Raw genomic sequence first — 21,303 nt, 5'->3', positions numbered from 1 at the left:
ATACCTCTCATTAAGTAATACATAGAAACAAACACAGGGAGGCAACCAAAATGAGGAGACAAAGAAACAAATGAAAGAACAGAACAAAACCCCAGGAAAAGAACTGAGCGAAATGGAGATAAGCAACCTAACAGATGCTGAGTTCAAAATACTGCTTATAAGGATGCTCAATGAACTTATGAGGGCCTCAAGAGCATAAAAAAGGACTAGTCAGAAATGAAGGAGGCACTAACTGAAATAAAGAATAAATTATACAGATTCAATAGTAGAGTAGGTAAAGCCAAGAAGCAAACCATCGATTTGGATTATAAGAAAGCAAAAAACACCCAATCAGAAGAGCAAAAGGAAAAAAGAATCCAAAAAAATGAGGATGAGTGTAAGGAGCCTCTGGGACAACTTCAAGCATGCTAACATTCACATCCTGGGGGTGCCAGAAGGAGAAGAGAAAGAACAAGAAGTTGAAAACCTATTTGAAATAATAATGGCAGAAAAATTCCCTAACTTGGTGAAGAAAACAGACATACAAGTCCAGGAAGCACAGAGAGTCCCAAACAAGATGAACCCCAAGACACATCATCATCAAAATGCAAAAGGTTCAAGACAAAGAGAGAATCTGCCATCAAAATGAAAAGGCAACCCACTGTATGGGAGAATATTATTGCCAATGATATATCAGATAAGGGGTTAATTTCCAAAATATATAGAGTGCTCATACAACTCAACAAAAAGAAGACAAAGAACCCAATTAAAAAATGGGCAGAGGAGCTGAATAGACACCTCTCCAAACAGGACATACAAATGGCCAAGAGTCATATGAAGAAATGCTCAACATCACTAATCATCAGAGAGATGCAAATTAAAACAACTATGAGGTATCACCTCACACCTGTCAGAATGGCCGCCATCAACAAATTATCAAACAAGTGTTGGTGAGGGTGTAGAGAAAGGGGGACTCTAGTACACTGCTGGTGGGAATGCAGACTGATGCAGCCACTGTGGAAAACAATATGGTGTTACCTCAAAAAATTAAAAATTGAACTGCCATTTGACCCAGTGATCCCACTTCTAGGAATATACCCTAAGAAGCCTGAAACACCAATCAGAAAGAATATATGTACCCCCATGTTCATAGCAGCACTATTTACAATAGCTAAGATCCAAGTGTCCATCAGTAGATGAATGGATAAAAAAGCAGTGGTACATAAACACAATGGAGTACTATGCAGCTGTAAGAAAGAAAGATCTGTTATCCTTTGAGACCACATGGAGGGACCTGGAAAGTATTATCCTAAGTGAAACAACCCAAGCAGAAAAAGACAAATACCACATGATCTCACTTATATATGGAATATAATGAATATAACAGTCTGAGGAATAGGGTAGACCCAGAAACACGGAAGTAGGGTACAGACTGACAATCCTCAGAAGGGGGGGTTTTGGGGGGTGGAAAGAGATAAACCGCAGAACTTATATGCATGTACGCATAACTAATGAACATGGACAACAAAGCCGGGGACGGGGTGGGGGAGATGGGGAGGAGGGTATCAATGGGGTAAAAAAGGAGAAACATCTGCCACAAAAATAAAATAAAATAATAAAAGAAGTACAAATTGGTTGCTAGACTGACAAACCTCAAAGGGAAGTGGGGTTGGGGATTGGGAAGAACTTACATGTATATATGCAAAAGGGAAAAAAAAGACATTATCAGAAAAATAAACTGGTCCTGGCTTCTGTGGCTCAGTCGGTTGGAGCATTGTCCTGTATACCAGAAGGTGGTGGGACTGATTCCTGGTAAGGGCACATACTTAAGTTGTGGGTTTAATCTCTGGATGGGGCACATGTGAGAGATAACTGATGGATGTTTCTCACATCAATGTTTCTCTCTCTCTCTCTCCAGCCCTCTCTCTAAAAATCCATTTTAAAAAGAACAAACTGAAAGAATGTATTGCTAGCCCACCTGTACTATAAAACATACTAAAGGAAGTCTTCAGGCTGAATAGAAATGACTAATAAGCATATGAAAAGATGCCAACATCATTAATCATTAAAAAATGCAAATGAAAGCCACAATGAGATACCACTTCGAACCCTTTATGATGGCTACTATAAATAACAACAAACACAGAAAATGACAATTTGTTAGGAATTTGGAGAAATTGGAACTCTTGAGCATCACTGGTGGGAATGTAAAAAGGTACAGCTTTCTGGAAAAAGTATGGTGGTTCTAAAAAATTTTTAAACACAGAATTACCATATAACCCAGCAATTCCACTTGTAGGTATATAAACAAAAGAACCAAAAGGAAAAACTCAAACAGATATTTTTATACCAATGTGCAAAGAAGCATTATTTGCAATACCCAAAAAAGGAAACAACCAAACTCTATTGATGGAAGTGAGGATAAACAAAATGTGGTATATGTGTACAATAGAGTATTATTTGGCCTTGACATATGTGGCAACATGATGAACCTTGAAGGCATTATGCTAAGTGAGATAAGAGACCAAAAGGACAAATACTGTATGATCCCCTAATATGAGGAACCTGGAGTAATCATATTCACCGAGTCAGAAAGTAGAACAGCGGTTACCAAAGGAAAGGAGAATTACTGCTTAATGAGTACCGAGTTTCACCGTAGGAGGAAGAAAAAGTTATTGATATGGATAGAGGTGACAGTTGCACATCACTGTGAATGTACTTAATGCCCCTACACTAAATAGATGAAATGGTAAATTTTATGTTATATATATTTTACCACATTAAAATATAAATTAAAACTAGCCCTGGCCAGTTTGGCTCAGCGGTTAGAGCATCGGCCTGCGAACCAATAAGTCATGGGATCGATTTCGGCCAACTCTGTACCTGGGTTGCGATTCGTCCAGACCCTGGTTGGGGTCATGCGGGAGGCAGCCACTCAATGTGTCCCTTTCACGAAGATGTTTCTATCTCTTCCTCTTTCTCCCTCCCACTCTATCTGAACCAAAAAAAGGAAAAATGTCCTTGGATGAGGATAAAAAATAAATACAATAAAAGTTAAAACTCAGCAATAAGAAACCAAACAACCACCTGGCTGGTATGGCTCAGTGGTTGAGCATCAACCCATGCACCAGGAGGTCACCAGTTTGATTCCCGGTCAGGGCACATGCCCAAGTTGTGGGCCCGATCCCCAGTGCGGGACATGCAGGAGGCAGCCAACTGATGTTCTCTCTTATCAATGTTTCTATCTCTCTCTCCCACTCCTTTCCTCGCTCTCTAAAATCAATTAAAAAAAATTTTTTTTAAGGAAAAAGAAAAAAATAAAAGAAACCAAACAAGCCAATTAAATAATTAGCAAAATATTTGAATAGACACTTCACAAAAGAAGGCACACAAATGGCTAAGAACATGAATTTCAATATTTTTAGGCATTAGGAAAATGCAAAATAACACCATGAGATATCGCTACACTAGAATAGTCAAAATCGAATGACAATACCTGGTGTTAGTGAGGGTATGGAGCAACCTGTCCTCACATACACTGCTGGTACTACTGGAAAATGGTAATGCCATTTTGTAAAATAGTTTTTAGTTACAAATGATTGAATGTCAGGTCCTTCATACATGTTCTAAAATGTCTGGTACCCCTACTCACCTCAGATATGAAACCTGTGAGATCCCAATCAATATAGTTTCTGAGTTATACTTACAAAGAGGGAAAAAGTAAAATAAAGAAAATAAGCATCATGGCCTGCCATATGCATTTGCATCTTCTTTAATATTTACTAAAACCCAATGGACACTAAAAAGGGTAAATATTTGTGCAAAACATATACATCTAGTATGGGAACTTTAGATAAAAGCAGAAACTAACTCTTCACATTTCTTACATATTTCATTGTGTCATAATTGTAATAACCAGCTGATCTTTCTTGACAAAGGAATCTGCTTGGGAAAGAAAACTAGCATGAACTCTATATTACATAGTTATTGCTAAAATAAGTATAAATATTTAGGAATAATTACGATTTGCTTAATATGGGCATCTTGAACTTCACGACGTTTTTGATCAGTTTTGCGTTTTTTCTCCTTTTCATGCTCCCAGAAAATCTGATCTGCTTTTATGACAGCCACCAAATGTTCTTTAGCCTCTATTTTTCTTTGTCTTTCTTCTTCCTCTTTATTTTTCATCTAGATGTTAAAAGCCAAAGGAAAACATTAAATCATTTTTAGCACCCAGTGCTCTTTTCTTTTTCCTTATTGATTTTAGTGAGAGAGGGAGGGAGAGGGACAGAGAGATAGCAACATCATTGAGAGAGAACAAGAGAACATCGCCTGCATGCCCCCCACTGGGGATTTGGCCCACAACCTGGGTATGTGCCCTGACCGGGAATTGAACTGGTGACCTCCTGGTGCATGGGCTGATGCTCAACCAATGAGCCACACCTGCCGGGAAGTGTTCTTTAAAAAAGGCACCAATTCAGAAAGCTCCAAGCAGGAAGTCAGCCTGGAGCAATGCAAGGGCAAATATTGTATGCACCTGGGCTGATTCCCATGTGGACAGTTAACTCTGGCTTTACTTTATTTCCCCAATATCAGGAAACACACAATGAAAACTTAAATAGAATGATATTTGTTTAAAAAAATAGGAATAAAAAAAAAAACAAGATCTTCTCAAGGTAGGAAAATATTTGTAGGTAAAAAAATTAGTTGCTACAATGTTTATAAATTATCCAATTTAAATGTTATCACAATCATACAGGAAATATTCTAAAGAATTAAATACAGAAATTCAATAGGGCAATTTTTACTTGAAAATATTCAACTTAAACGTGTATTAAAAGAATAAAAATGTTTGTATTTCATACTGTTGCAATAAAAAAAAAAAAAGGTACCTAGGAATGAATTTAACAAAGGAGATAAAAATCCTATACTCAGAAAACTATAGGGTACTGAAGAAAGAGAGGAAGACACAAACAAGTGGAAGCATATACCATGTTCATGGATTGGAAGAATTAACATCATTAAAATGTCCGTACTACCCAAAGCAATCTATGGATTCACTGCAATTCCTATTAAAATGTCAGTGGCATATTTCACAGATATAGTACAAATATTCCAAAAATATATATGGAACCACAAAAGATCCCAAATAGCTTCAGCAATCTTGAGAAAAAATAACGAAGTTGGAGGTATCACAATACCAGATATCAAACTACTACACAGCCACTGTAATCAAAACAGCCTGGTACTGTCACAAGAACAGGAATATAGATCAATGGAATAGAACAGAGAACCCATAGATCAACATATGCCTTTACGGTAAATTAATATTTGATAAAGGAAGCAAGAGCAAACAATGGAGTAAAAACAGTCTACTCAGTAAATGGTATTGGGAAAATTGAACAGGTACATACAAAAAAAAAAAAATGAAACTAGATCACCAACTTACAACATACACAAGAATAAACTCAAAATGAATAAAAGACTTAAATGTAAGTCATGAAACCATAAAAATCCTAGAAGAAAACATAGGCAGTAAAATCTCAGACATTTCTTGTAGCAATATTTTTGCCGATACATCTCCTAGGGCAAGGGAAACAAAGGAAAAAATGAATAAATGGGACTATAGCAAATGAAAAAGCTCTGCACAGCAAAACAAAACAAAAAAAAAATCAACAAAAGGAAAAGGGAACCCATTGTATGGGAGAACATTTTTGCCAATGATACAATTGATAAGGAGTTAATTTCCAAAATATAAAAGTAGGTGGGCAAAAGTAGGTTTACAATTGTGAGTATGCAAAACACAGTTTATTCTTGTATTATTATTTATTAATTATTGCATTATTTAGCATAAAAACCTACTTTTGCTCACCCCTGTATATAAATAACTTATACAACTCAACACCAAGCAGACAAACAACCAAAATAAAAATTGGAGGACCTGAATAAACACTTCTCCAAAGAGGACACACAGATGGCCAATAGACATGAAAAAAATGTTCAACATCACTAAACATCAGAGGAATGCAAATTAAAATTACAATGAGGTATCACCTCACACCTGTCAGAATAGCTACCATTAATAAATCAACAAACAAGTGCTGGTGAGGATGTGGAGAAAAGGGAACCCTACTACACTGTTGGTGAGAATGCAGACTGATGTAGCCACTGTGGAAAACAGGATGGGAGTTTATGCCAAAAATTAAAAATGGAACTGCCATTTGACCCAGGAGTTTAACTTCTGGGACTATATCCTAAGAATCCCAAACCACCAATCAGAAATAAGTTCATACCAGCGCTATTTACAATAGCCAAGAACTGGAAACAGCCCAAGTTCCCATCAGTAGATGAGTGTATAAAAGGATTCACATAGTGGAATGCTACCCAGCTGTAAAAAGAAAGAACTCTTACCCTTTGCAACAGCATAGATGGACCTGAAGATTATTGTGCTAAGCAAAATAAGCCAGCCAGAGAAAGATAATACCAAATGATCTCACTTATATGTGTAATCTAATGAGCAAAATAATCTAACAGACTGTACGGTTCGGTTCAGTAGTTAGAGCATTGGCCCGTGGACCTAAAACTTGTGGGTTTGATTCCCAATCAGGGGTACACATGCCTCAGTTGCAAGTTCAATCTACAGCCTGGTTGGAGTTGTATGGGAGGCAACCAATCGATGTGTCTCTCTCATATAGGTGTTTCTCTTCCTCTCTGTCTCTCTCTCTCTCCCCCCTCCCACTCTATCTAAAAATCAATGGAAAAATATCCTCAGGTGAGGATTAAAAATCATCATCATTATGTAACAAACAAAATAGAACCAGAGGCATGGAGCCTTGGAACACACTGAGTGATGTCAGAGGGTGTGGGGTGGGAGGGACTGGATCAAAGAAGATGAAGAGCCCGGCCAGTGTGGCTCAGTGGACTGAGCATCATCCCGTGGATTGAGAGCTCCTAGTTTGATTCCCAGTTGGGGCACATGCCAGGGTTTTTGGCTCGATCCCTGGTGGGGGGCGTGCAGGAGGCAGCTGATTGATATTTCTCTCTCAGTGGTGTTTCTGTCTCTCTCTCTCCCTTCTTCTATCTCTAAAAAAAAAATCTATAAAAACATATTTTAAAAATAAAAAAAGGAAAGTGAAGTAATTAGTCAAAGAACATATATGCATCGTACATGGTTACAGACAACAGTGTGGTGAAGGCCAGGGGAGGGGGGGACTAGGAGGAAGAGGGCAAAGGGGGAAAAATGGGGGACATCTGTAATAGTGTCAACAATAAAAATAAATTTAAAAAATATGTATTTTTGAAACAGAAGAGATTATTACTTTGCATCTATAAATATATTATTTGTATTTGTCCCATTATCTTCTGTTTTAGAAAGTAAACATGGTCTGAGTTCAGAACTACAGAAAGACAATTCATACATTGTTCTTCAAATTTCTGATTTTGTTTTTGTCAGAGATGCAGAGGGAGTAGGAGCTACAGTGGAAAGGGCTTAAATATTTTTTGTTTAATTTTTATGTGTCAAAATAAAATTGCTTACCACAATGCCTCTATATTCTTCAATTGCTTTTAATTCTGCTTTGTTTTTTTCATATTTCTCTTTTTCTCTTTTTTCCCATAAAGCCTCAGCTTCTGCAATATCTCTAGCAATAATCAAATCTTCATTGTCAGATTTCTGTTTCATTAGTTCACTCAGGAAGTTGTTTATTCTTTCTCTACGTAGCTCCATTAGCCTATAACAAAACAAACATCATGTCAAATCTTCATGAACAGATCTACTATGGAGTCAATATAATCTGGCGAGTCAGATATTTTATAGGATTTACAAGACTAAAAGGAGCCCCATTGCTATATATATTGTCTTAAATAAAAATTATTTTTTAATACTTCATTTTTAGAATAAAGTAAGCAGTAGTCCCCCCTTATCTGTGGTTTTACTTTCTGTTGTTTCAGTTACCTGTGGTCAACCACAGTCCAAAAATATTAAATGAAAACTTACAGAAATAAACAATTCATAAGTTTTAAATTGCAGACCATTCTGAGTAGTGTGATGAAATCTCATTCCATCCTGCCCTGGGACACGAATCATCCCTTTGTCCAGTGTACCATGCTGTATACACTATTGCCTGTTTGTTCGTCATTTAGTGGCATCTCAGTTACCAGATCAAATACTATTATTGTAGAATACCTGTATTCTAAAACTCCAAAAGGATGCCCTGGCCGGTTTGGCTCAGTGGTTAGAGCGTCGGCCTGCGGTCCTGAGAGACCCGGGTTCGGTTCCTGCTAAGGGCATGTACCTCGGTTGCAGTTTGTCCACGGCCCTGGTCGGTTGTGCGGGTGGCAGCCACTCGATGTGTCCCTTTCACATCGATGTTTCTCTCTCTCTCTCTGTTCCTCTCTCTCCCCCCAACTCTACCTGAACAAAAAATGGAAAAATGTCCTCCGGTGAGGATAAAAAAATAAATAAATAAATAAATAAATAAATAAAACTCCAAAAGGAGTAATGCATATAATATGATCTTGGGTATGTATATGTGTGTAGAGGAAATAAAGTGTTAAAATTCTCCACAATAAAATTTTTTTTAAATTCTATATTACTCTGTTTACTCTAATAATGGAGGCTTAGGTTATGAAATAAATCAAAGGTCTTTCTTTCTTTTATTCTTTCTTTTTTAAAATCCTCACTTGAAGATATTTTTCCATTGATTTTTGGATAGAATGGGAGGGGAGAAGGGAGGGACAGAGGGAGGGAGAGAGAGAGAGACATCAATGTGAGAGAGAGATACTGACTGATCAGTTGCCTCCTGCAGGACCCCAACTGGGCTGGGGATCAAACCTGCAACCAAGGCATGTGCCCTGACCTGGAATCGAATTGACACTCTTTGGTCTGCAGGCTGATGCTCCAACTGCAGGCTGATGCTCCAACTGCAGGCTGATGCTCCAACCGACCAGGGCTCTAAGGCCTTTCTTTATTTTTTTTACTTTATTTTTCTTTATTGATTTTTTAGAGAGAGAGGAAGTGAGAGGGAGAGACAGAAACATTGATGAGAGAGAACATCAATTGGCTGCCTCCTGCATGCCCCCCACTGGGGATTGGGCTCACAACCTTGTCATGTGTCCTGGCTGGGAATCGAACCAGTGACTTCTTGGTTCATGGGTCGATGCTCAACCACTGAGCCACACCGGCTGGACACAAAGACCTTTCTTTAAATAAAATCTCAAAAATACCTAGTAAACGCTATCAAAATTCTGAATAAATCCATCCTCTTACTACTATCTGCAAAACTTTGGATAAGGGGGACTACCTTATTTTTAAAGGACTGAGGCATTTTTATTTAGGAAATTTTGCCAAAAATACTTTTAAATTTGCATGTGGTACATTCATTAAATTACTGAGTGAATTTGCAAAGCAATGTGGGAAAAAGAACACAGTGCCTTTCCCAAAGAAATTACAATCTAAAGTGGAGAAAAGACATTTACATAAACAACTGTGTAGGCAAAGGGTGATAAATAACATGAGAAAGCTAAAAAATGATATGGGCAAATGGAAAAAAGAAAAAAAGAAAGAAAACCTTCATGGGAAAGGTGACATTTCATCTAGGCTTTCAAAAACAATATTTTAAGCACTTTTATTGACCGCCTGCTATGTGCCAAGCACACTGCAGGTGCTGGCGACATAACACTAATCAAAAGCATTAAAAGTCTCTGCCCTCTGGAGGGTGTCAATGGGGAAAAAGGAGAAACATCTATAACAAAAATAAATTAATAAAAATAAATAAATAAGTAAATAAATAAATAAATAAATAAATAAATAAATAAATGTCTCTGCCCTCATGGAGCTTTTGTTGTAGCTGGGGTAGGGGCACAGTAAACAAAATAAATAATTAAAATAGTGTCATATCATGCAATGAGGAAAAAGAGAACAGTAAAAGGGATAAGCAATGTGGGAGGCGGGGTTGTGATTTTACATAAGGTCACCAGGGGAAGTCTCAATGAGAAGGCGGTATTTGAGTAATGATCCGGAAGAAGTAGGGAAGCAAGCATTGGCCAGAGAGGGTACCGGAGCAGTTCACCGCGAGGGAGGGAGGGGGTAGGAAGGGAGATCAGTGAGACAGGAGGCGGAGAGAGAGGCTGGAGGCAGCTGGGGATTAGGATGGCGCAGAGCCTTATGGGCCATGTGAAGACCCTAAGTGTGAAGTAAAGCCGTGGGAGGATTGTGCACAAGGGAAAAGCATGATCTAGACAGAAACATGATGTACTGCAGCTGGCCTCCCACTGTCCTCTCACCTCCTTCCAAACTCCTCACTAACTGACCTCTGAATCTGATAAACAATTTTAAAAATCTCATTTAATCCCTTCATTGGTCTAACACTGATGTCTGCTTTTTTTTTTACTAAAACTCTCCTTTGCTGTTTCTCTGGCTTTCCTTCAATCTCTAGAAACTATTCTGTAGTGTTCACATTACCTTCTTTCCCCATTTGACCCTTAAATGTGGATGTCCCTAGGGACTATGCCACCTTCATTTACTACCTATCCACCCTGGGTGAAGTCACCTGTGCCCACAGGGCCAACAACCATGGATACAGCAATGACTCTCACGAACATGGCTCATGCCCCCCTTCTGCATCAGAGATTTCTGGTATCGCCAGCCATCTACAGAGGGACGTCCTTGATATTCCAGGGGAGCCCCGACTCGCATGCCCCAAGCTGGAGTCATCATGTCGCCAGGGCCCTAGTCATACATAAATAATGGGCCCTTTACTCCTAAAGGCTACTCTCATATCACAACTTCTGATTGCTGATAAAATAATTTCAGATAGTGCTTTATTAATTAATTACAGAGGTTATTTTAAAAGCTGACCTGTGTGTTTCAGCTTCTTTTTCTTTCCTCATTTGTGTAAGACGTTTTTTTGCTTTGATAAATGTCCTAATCTTTTCATCTTCCTCCTCTTGCTGCTGCTGTTCTACAGCTTTGATGATATTTTTATCATTCATATGTTCCTGGAGGAAAAAATTCTGTATTAGCCTATCAAGAAAAATATCTTTCAACATATAAATATCCAACAAGAACATGTCAAATGGTCACAGCTTCTGACCGAGTTCTTTCTCTTTTGGAAATTTATCCCAAAGAGATCATCAGAAATATGCACTAAGTTTTCTGTACCTTGTACTTCATCTCAAGGTTACTTATGATGGTGACAAGTTGCAAACAACCTCTTAATGTTCAATAATGAAGAAATGGTTAAATAAATTATACTCTCAGTGACATGGGAAGAATACAAATAATACAATCAGTGAGTGGGAGAAAAAAACAGAATATAAACACTAAATAGCATATTTTAGCTAATATATATAAATACATGTTTATAATGTATATATAACTGGAAGAAATGTATCAAATGGGGTATGAAATTATAGGTGACTTTTACATCTTCTTAATGCTTTACTGTATTTCCTTAAAAATATCTCACTTCTTTAAAAATATGCAATTAAAAAAATTCAACAATCAGAAAAATACATTAAATATATATAATTTAATGTTTAAATAGTTTAATATACTCACATAGCACATGCATTATAATATTTAAAAGATACCTACCCCATCCACTATCTATCTGCCTATTCCTAATTCTACCCACCAGACTCAATCACTGTGAAACGAATTCCTTGTCTAGACTTTGTTTTAGCATATATATGGGAAAATATACACATGTAGAGTTGTTCCTCACGACTTTGCGCTTCGACTTTCGCGACTTCACTCTATCGTGGTTTTTTTTCAAATATATTCATTAAAAAGTTGATCGAGACAGTAAAAATGATACAGTGGGCGCTCGGTTGTCTGAGTCAATTATACACTCCTGTATTATAATTAAAATTAAAATTACTCTGTGTATGGACTGTAGGCCTATGTATTCGAGCACCCCAGGAGTCCTTCAACACCAGGTACAACCTCTAGAGTCTGAAACTAATTAACTGCGATAAACGAGAAACAACTGTATATTCTAACAAAAAAATTTTAAATAGGTAGTTATTTTTATTTATTATTATAAGCCTCACCCAAGGATATGTTTTTATTGATTTTAGAGAGAAAGGAAGGGAGAAAGAGAGAGAGAAACATTGATGTGGGAGAGAAACATTGATTGGTTGCCTCCCGAATGTACCCTGACGGAATGGAACCAATAACCTTTTAGTGTACAGGATGACACTCTAACCAAGGCAGCCACCTGGCCAGGGCAAAATGAATCATTATTTTTAAAAACAAAAAATAAAAATCTGTACATATCAGCATACATTCCATGACTCAACCTAAAATAGTCAGCATACAAATAGATGCCTTTGAACACAGTAGCCTGGATATACACATATATTAGTGTATTCTGCTACTGTATGTAGAAAACAATTCAAGGTGAAAGTTACTATATTTAAATTTAATCTCCAATATATTTATAATTCAGGGTATGCTATGTGCCTGGCACTCTTAATTATTCTTCTATTTTATGAATTGTTACTTTTAAAAGTCTACCATATGGTTAAGGACATCTATTATTCAACAGGAAAAGCTAATGAAAATGTAGAACGGCTAAAAGTGGTTGTTTTGAGCCCTGGTCAGGTGGCTCAGTTGGTTGGAGTGTTGTCTTCTACACCAAAAGGTTGCAGGTTCAATTCCAGTCAGGGCACATACCTAGATTGTGGGTTCAATCCCTGGTCAAGGCACTTAAGGTTGAGGTAGCTAATTGATGTTTCACTCTCTCATTTCTTTCTCTCTAGAGTCAATTTTTTAAAAATCCTTGGGTGAGGATTTAAAAGAACAGTGATTCTTTTGAATGATTTCTTTATTTTTTATTTTTTGGAATGATTTCCTAGAAGTTTTTTTTTGTTGCCCTGGCCGGTGTGGCTCAGTGATTAGAGCATTGGCCCTTGTACCAGAGGGTCGTGGGTTCAATTACAAGTCAAGGGCACGTTCCTAGGTTGCAGGTTCATCCCCAGCCCCAGTTGGGGAACATGTGGGAGGCAACCAATGAATGTGTGTCTCTCATATCAATGTTTCTTTCTCTCTCTCTCCCCCTCCCTCTTTACCTCCCCCTCTATTCCCCTCCCTCTCTCCCTTCCACTTTCTCTAAAAAAAAAAAAATCAATGGAAAAATATCCTCTGGTGAGGATTAACAAGAAAACAAAAAGAATTTTCATTTTGTTTTTTTCTAAGTTTATTGTAATGTTCATATAGATTTTTATTTATTTATCCTCAGCTAAGGACATTTTTGCATTTATCTTAAGATAGAGTGGAAGGAAGGAAGGGAGAGAGAGGAACATCGACGTGAGAGAGACACATCGACTGGCTGCCTCCTTCACGACCCCGACCAGGGCCGGGGATGAACCACAACCAAGGTATATGCCCTTGACCGGAATCAAACCTGCAACTCATTAGTCTGTGGGCCAGTGCTCTAACTGCTGAGCCCAACCAACCAGGGCTTAATTTTTATTTTTAAAAATTTAAGTCTCAGCTCAAGATCACATACATAGATAGTAAGTGGCAGAGTTACCTTTCAAAACAAGGTCTGTCGCATTCCAAAGTGACTTAGAGATATGAAAATATTGCATCCATGAACCAAATATAAGATTTTATGCAAAAATAAAAATAAAATTACAAGTAAAACTCTTAGAAATTAGAATTTTGATAGCTAAAATTAAAAACTCAACTTTTTTTTTCTTTTTAATCATCAAACAACAAGTGTTGGCGAAGGTGTGGAAAAAAGGGGACCCTAGTACACTGCTGGTGGGAATGCAGACCGGTGCAGCCACTATGGAAAACAATATGGTGTTACCTCAAAAAATTAAAAACTGAACTGCCATTTGACCCAGTGATCTCACTTCTAGGAATATACCCTAAGAAGCCTGAAACACCAATCAGAAATAATATATGTACCTCCATGTTCATAGCAGCACTATTTACAATAGCTAAGATCTGGAAACAGCCCAAGTGTCCATCAGTAGATGAATGGATAAAAAAGCAGTGGTACATATACACAATGGAGTACTATGCAGCTGTAAGAAAGAAAGATCTCTTATCCTTTGAGACTACATGGAGGGACCTGGAAAGTATCATCCTAAGTGAAACAAGCCAAACAGAGAAAGACAAGTATCATATGATCTCACTTATTTGTGGAATATAATGAACATAACAGTCTGAGGAATGGGGTAGTCCCAGAGACGTGGAAGTGGGGTACAGACTGACAATCCCCAGAAGAGAGGGTGGTGGGGGAGAAATAAACCACAGAACTTATATGCACGTATGCATGAACAATGGACATGGACAACAAAGCTGGGGACAGGGCAGGGGGGCGGGGAGTGGTGAATCATTGGGGGGAAAAGGAGAAACATCTCTAACAAAAATTAATCAATTAAAAAAAACAAAACTCAATAGACGCCCTGGTCAGTTTTACTCAGTGGTTAGAGCATTGGCCTGCAGACCAGAGAGTCCCGGATTTGGTTCCTACTAAGGGCACATACCTTAGTTGCAGTTTGTCCCTGCCAGGTTGGGGTCATGTGGCTGGCAACCAGTTAATGTGTCTCTCTCACATTGATGTTTCTCTCTCTCTCTTCCCCACTCTCTCCCTTCCACTCTATCTGAAGATAAATGCAAAAAATGTCCTTGGGTGAGGATAAAAAAATAAAAAATAATAATAAAAAAAACTCAACAGAAGGCCCTGGCAGGTGTGGCTTAGTTGGTTCGAGTGTCATCCCATGCACCAAAGGGTCATGGGTTTGATTCCTGGTCAGGGTACATACCCAGGTTGCAGGTTCAATCTCCCATGGTGGCAACCAATGTTTTTCTCTCTCGTCAATGTTTCTCTCCCTCTCCTTTCTTCTCTCTATAGAATCAGTGAAAAACATATCCTCGGTGTAATCTGTGTGGCTCAATGGATTGAGCATCATCCAGTGGACTGAGAGGTCCCAGTTCAATTTTAGGTAAGGGCATATGACGGGGTTTCAGGCTCATCCCCAGTAGGGGGCGTGCAGGAGGCACTGGGTGGATGTTTCTCTCTCACATAGATGTTTCTCTCTCTCTCTCCCTTCCTCTCTCTAAAAAATCAATAAAAACATATTTTTAAAAAGAGAAAGAAAAACGTATCATCAGGTGAGGATTAAAAAAATTCAATTGAAGGCTTAAAGACAAAGTTGAGGATAACTCTCAAAGTTGAACAAAAAAACAAAAGTGGCAGGAATAATTAATTGCCTATCCAAGATTCTTTGTTGTCTTCTGCATTAGTAGTAGGTAATATACTCAGCTAGAAGACTATATTTCCAAGCTTTCCATTCACCTAGGTGTGACTAAATTATGAGCAATGAGACTTAATGGAAATTGTTAAGACTTCCAGAAAAGTTCCTTACTCTCTTTCTAAAAAAAAAAAAATATATATATATATATATATATATATAAATTCAAACAAACAAACAAACAAACAAAATATATATGTATATATCCTTGCCCTGGCTGGTGTGGCTCAGTTGGTTGAGTGTCGTTCCATGCACCGAGTAGTTGCTGATTTGATTCCTGGTCATGGCACATACCTACCTAGCTTGAGGGCTTGATCCCCAGTGGGGGGTGTTCAGGAAGCAGCTGATTGATATGACCCTCTCACGTCATTGTGTGTCTCTCTCTCTCCTTTCTCCTTTCTTCCCTCTCTAAAATCAATAATAAAAACATATATATATATCCTCACCTGAGGATATATTTTTTAATTGATTTTTTTAAGAGAGAGAGGAAGGGAGAGAGCAAGAGCAAGAGTGAGAGACAGAAACATCAATGTGAGAGAGAAACATCAATTGGTTGCCTCCCATATACACTCTAACCTGGGATTGAACCCACAACCTAGATATGTGCTCTGACCGGGAATCGAATAGACATTTCACAGAAGATATACAGCCCTGGCTGGGTGGCTCAGTTGATTGGATTGTTATCCTCTATACCAAAAGGTTGTGAGAGAGAAACATCAATTGGTTGCAAAAAAAGAGAAGCTATCTCAGTTGCGTTAAATCCTCAACTGCTAGGGCAAAACACAGAAAATGTCTAAAATTGATAAATCAAGATATACTATATTTTTGCAACTTAATATATATGATAACTCTGATTTTAAGGATAGAAAAATAAATTCATTTGGGAAAAAAAAGTCTCATTCTCTTCTTTCTTGTTCATTCATGAGAGCACATCCATATAAAACCACAACAAATATAGCTCCCCCAAAATATACTTAGAAATCCAATTTAGCCCTGGCCGGTTTGGCTCGATGCAGAGAGACCCGGGTTCAGTTCCCGCTAAGGGCATGTTCCTCAGTTGCAGTTTGTCCCCGGCCCTGGTTGGTCGTGCGGGTGGCAGCCACTCGATGTGTCCCTTTCACGTCAAAGTTTCTCTCTCTCTCTCTTCCTCTCTCTCCCTCCCGCTCTATCTGAACAAAAAATGGAAAAATGTCCTCGGGTGAGGATAAAAAAAAAAAGAAATCCAATTTAAGCAATCCACTATTGCTTTCTAATCCACTATTATTTTTAAAAAATATATTAAAACTTAGGCACTGAACTTTGTACATATTTTGAAGAGATGCTATATTTTCAACTTACATAAAACAGCCTCCTGCTTTCATTTATCTCTTCTTTTTTCTTTTCTAGTGTTTTTCTCATTTCTATTTCATATAATGAAGTCTGTTTCTTTATTTCCTCAGCATCCTTTTCTTCACATTTTCTCCTTCTTTCTTCTTCCTCTTCATGTTCCTTTATTCTAAAGCAGAAGGAGAAGGAGGAGGGGGAGGGGGAGGGAGAGGAGGAGGAGGAGGAGGAGGAGGAGGAGAAAAGGAAGGAAGGAAGGAAGGAAGGAAGGAAGGAAGGAAGGAAGGAAGGAAGGAAGGAAGGAAGGAAGGTTAATTATAATTGAGAGCAAAGCAAAAAACAGTTGTATTTTTTTTTTTTAATTTTTTTTTTTTTTTTATCCTCACCCGAGGACATTTTTCCATTTTTTGTACAGATAGAGTGGGAGGGAGAGAGAGGAAGAGAGAGAGAGAGAGAAACATCGACATGAAAGGGACACATCGAGTGGCTGCCACCCACACGACCAGCCAGAGCCGGGGACAAACTGCAACCGAAGTACATGCCCTTAGCGGGAACCGAACCCGGGTCTCTCCAGACCGCAGGCCAATGCTCTAACCGCTGAGCCAAACTGGCCAGGGCAAACAGTTGTATTTTAAAGAAATGAATTAGACTCTAATCTGGGATGATTTGAAACTATAAGGAAGAACTTGTGGATTTGGAGGTAGGAGGGTGGGTCAAGGCAGATATATAAAGAGCTGTGTTTAAAATCAAACCCAAATCGGTTGGCCTAAATTTGCTAATATTTCTCTTTGAAATTTGTTTCATTCCTCACCAAAACTAAGTCCTACACTAGAACTTCAAATATTCCTTTCTTTTAGAAAGAACCGGTTAAGTGAAGGACTGTATAGTAGAATGGTGACCTTTTTTTTCCCCTGAGAAGTCCCTAATCTCTAGTGCTTCTCAATTTCAGCACTAGCCACTCAGGAGAAGGCGTTTCATGGAAAGAGAGAAACAAAGGTTTCCTTATCCAACTGGCCACTTTGATTGTCATTTCTCCAGTAGCCAACACTGACCAGCTATTGATGCCTTCTCAGTGGTAAGCCACCAAATGCTAGTTCTCTCAAAGGGCTTAATGTGTGAGTTCTTCAGAGATCCCTGAGCAGGCTCATCACTGTTGAGCTCTGATCTGGAAGATTTAGTTCTAGCTCCACCTTTTCAACCCATCTCCCAAGACCCACCACTATTACTACAGCAGATTCTGCTATCAGTTTATTGCAGGCTCTGAGTGCTCTCTGGCCGCCAATCCTCTGCATGCTGGCAAGACAGCTGAAGCCTGAGATGTCTACTTGCCCGTGGGTCCTTGTCCGCCAATCAGCAAGTATGCAGGCTGTTCCACTACCGCTATCTGCTGTCTCTAGCTTTTTTATATTCCTGAGCAGGTAGGCACAGGGTAACAATCCGCTTAAATGGACTGAAAGACTGAGGAATAAACCTTTTTTTCCCATGCACCCAATCAAAAACATTTTTCCCCTCCCTCAGCTTCTGGAAGGGGAAAATTACCTCCCCTGTGCCATGGAGGACTATACAGCTAAACGAGCTAGTAAGTTCCCTGTGGTATTATTAAGCCCATTCAGAACAGAGATTCCTAGTTGATTCATCTGTACAGAGTAAGCAGTTTTGGAGTCATAGCCACTCTCTTTAAAAGGAACTAAGAAAAAGGTCACTGCTGGCCGCAGCTAAACCAGGTTTATGATTGCCCTAAAAATATTAGGTTTACAAATTTTCATTAATTTGTTTTTTTGTTTGTTTGTTTTTTAATCCTCACCCGAGGATATTTTTCCATATTTTGTTCAGATAGAATGGGAGGGAGAGAGAGAGAGAGAAACATCGACGTGAAAGGGACACATCGAGTGGTTGCCACCCGCATGACCCAACCAGGGCCAGGGACAAACTGCAACCGAAGTACGTGCCCTTAGAGGGAACCGAACCCAGGTCTCTCTGGACCGCAGGCCATTGCTCGAACCACTGAGCCAAACCAGCCAGGGCAATTTGTTTGTTTGTTTAAGTTGTTAGAACTATTTAATACTTTACCAGTCTCTTAGAAGCAAACTCACAAGTCAACAATCAAGATTTAAAGGACATAAAAATAAATGTATCCAATTTTGAGAAATGAAATTTTTGAAGGCTTAAAATTGCTACTTTAAAGGAAAACAACATGATAAAAAAATTTTCAGTTTTATTCTTTAGCCAATCTGGGAATCACCAACATTATACCTATGTGTGTATTGAATAATACATTGTTTTCACAAAGAAATTTGCCTATTCTTTTTTTAAATATGTTTTTATTGATTTTTTTAGAGAGAGAAAGATAGATCGATATGAGAGAGAAACATCGAGCAGCTGCCTCCTGCACATCCCCTACTGGGGATCGAGCCTGAAAACCAGGCATGTTCCCTTAACCAGGAATTGAACCTCGACCTCTCAGTTCATGGGATGACGTTCAATCTACTGAGCCACATCAGCTAGGCAAAATTTACCTGTTCTGAGAGTGAATAAGAACAAAAATCTATCTAGGGGCAGTGAAGAGGTAATATTATCAGTGACTTATATAAATAATATGTAACTATTAAATAATATTGAATTACCTGTCAACAAAGACTTTTACCTTAGTTTGGGAAGACTACTCAACTACCTGCCATTAATTTAGCTTAATGCAAAGTTAACATGTGGAAGGAAATCCAAGAAATACATACCATTCATATCTATACTCCCAACACCCATGTCCACACCACCAATATTCCTGCTGAGTCTTGGTTCTTCCCAACCCAATGCACTGGGCAGCCTCTCCCTAATACTCAGAGCAGAATTTGTCATGAAACCTCTTCGTTATCTCTGATTCACATTCTGAAGGCGCCAAATCTATATTTGTCTAGCACAGATTTGACTTGAGCTTATATAGATGCTGTATCGTCCTCACATAAAAAAGCAAGAGAGACCCCTACCCAAAATTTGGTTCAGTTGACACTCCACACACCAAGGGAATTTAAAAGTATCCCTCAACCAAGAACAACTGAGAGCTGTGCAGACACAAGTGGGTCTGGATTGACTTGGGCAAAGCAGAGGGAGTGGGTTTGGGCCCTAATTGTGACTAACGGGTGGGACTAGGGAAATGTTCCTGTGCACAGGAGATTTAAATTTCCTGCTGGTGCCAAAGGAGAAGATAAGTCCAGGGGCATTCTAATCAGCCTGTGCAGGTGTAGGGCAAAGGGGAAGGGAGGGTGAAGCCTAAAAATAAATCAGCAGTCAAACATCAAAAATGAGGTCTGACTCTATTATAATACACACACGTGATTCTTGTAGAAACAACCCACTAGGCATCACCACCTGACTATTATATTCACTATGTCTAAAACCAAATTCATCATCCTTCTCTCTTCAAAATGAATGCTTTTGGCCTCTTGTTCTTATCTTGGTGAATAGTAACACCTTCTTTTCAGTTACCTATGCTAGAGATGTAAGAATCATACCTATCTCTTCTGTAATTCTTAGGTCTCTCATTCATTTATTTAACAACTTTTATTGAATTTCTACTATAATGATTAAACAGACAAGCATGGTTCCTATCCTCAAAAAGTTCACATTCCTAGTGAGAAAGATAGGCAGAAACAAACAAATAAACAAACTAAATAGACAAAGAATGTAAATTAAAAATCAAGGTAAGTGTTATAAAGAAATAAGAGACCAAGGAAAACAACTGAGCTATTCATTTTACATAACTTTGGACAGAGCTGTTCCCTAACACAGGGAAGATCTCTTTGAGCTGATGAGAAACCCATAAATGAAGAATGGAAGGGTAAAATCCAGATAAAAGAAAAAAAAACATGTGAGAAGGCTCTGTATGCAAGGGTTTGGAAGGTGCTTGAGGCATGAAAGATCTGAAACATTAGAATTAAGTGCAGGGGCTGATTTCTTTTGAAACGCCTTTTCTACACTGGATCACATGTCCATTTTATATGCTTCCACACACCACATACACATATTCGCCAAAATATTTACCATCATATTCTATAGTTGACCTTTGAACAATGCAGGGGACAGGGGTGCTGACCCCCTGTACATTGAAAATCCATGTATAACTTTTGACTCCCCAAAAACTTAACTACCAGTAGCCTGCTGGTGACCAGAAGCCTTACCAATCCTAGTTGATTAACACATATTTTATATGTTATATGTATTATGTATTGGATTCTTACAATAAAGTAAGCTAGAGAAAAGAAAATACTATGAATAAAAGCATAAGGGATAATATATTTATAGTACTGTACTATTTATTGAAAAAAATTATGTATAAGTGGATCCTCATAGTTAAACCCATGTTGTTCAAGGGTCAACTGTAATTATTTGTTTCATATCTATAGCCTTCTCCCAATTGTGAACATAAGGAAAAAGACTATTTTATTCGTCTTCATATTTTCAGTGACTAAAGCAGTAGCTGGCACATGTAGATTGTTCAATAAGTGTTTGTAACAATGAATGGATGATTGAATGAATGAATAAATAAATAAATAAATAAATAAATAAATAAATAAATAAATAAACAAACTAATGAATGAATAAATAAATAGCCTATCTTAAAACTTTTCCCTTGAATAAATGCTTACTATTCAAGAAAGGAAGAAATATGCTCCTTTTCCTCTCTTTTCTACTGCATGGTCTTCTGCTTCCACTCAGGAAAATATCAGTGCTACT

At 38.2% G+C, this 21,303-nt stretch overlaps 1 protein-coding gene across 1 annotated transcript in view; it reads right to left on the bottom strand.

The window, feature by feature from the left end:
* The window catches only part of CCDC173 (coiled-coil domain containing 173), a 54,134-nt gene that overhangs the window by 8,981 nt on the left and 23,850 nt on the right, over positions 1-21,303 (bottom strand). The window contains exons 6-9 of the mRNA XM_036253348.1: positions 16,591-16,747; positions 10,838-10,977; positions 7,517-7,709; positions 4,003-4,167 (exon numbers count right to left, since the gene is read on the bottom strand). Of these exons, the coding sequence (XP_036109241.1) occupies positions 4,003-4,167; positions 7,517-7,709; positions 10,838-10,977; positions 16,591-16,747 (655 nt within the window). The remainder of the gene's footprint in view (positions 1-4,002; positions 4,168-7,516; positions 7,710-10,837; positions 10,978-16,590; positions 16,748-21,303) is intronic.

This window comes from Molossus molossus, unplaced genomic scaffold (assembly GCF_014108415.1).
Source record: "Molossus molossus isolate mMolMol1 unplaced genomic scaffold, mMolMol1.p scaffold_m16_p_11, whole genome shotgun sequence".
NCBI lineage: Eukaryota > Metazoa > Chordata > Mammalia > Chiroptera > Molossidae > Molossus > Molossus molossus.
This window is presented reverse-complemented; position numbering and strand designations above follow the sequence as displayed.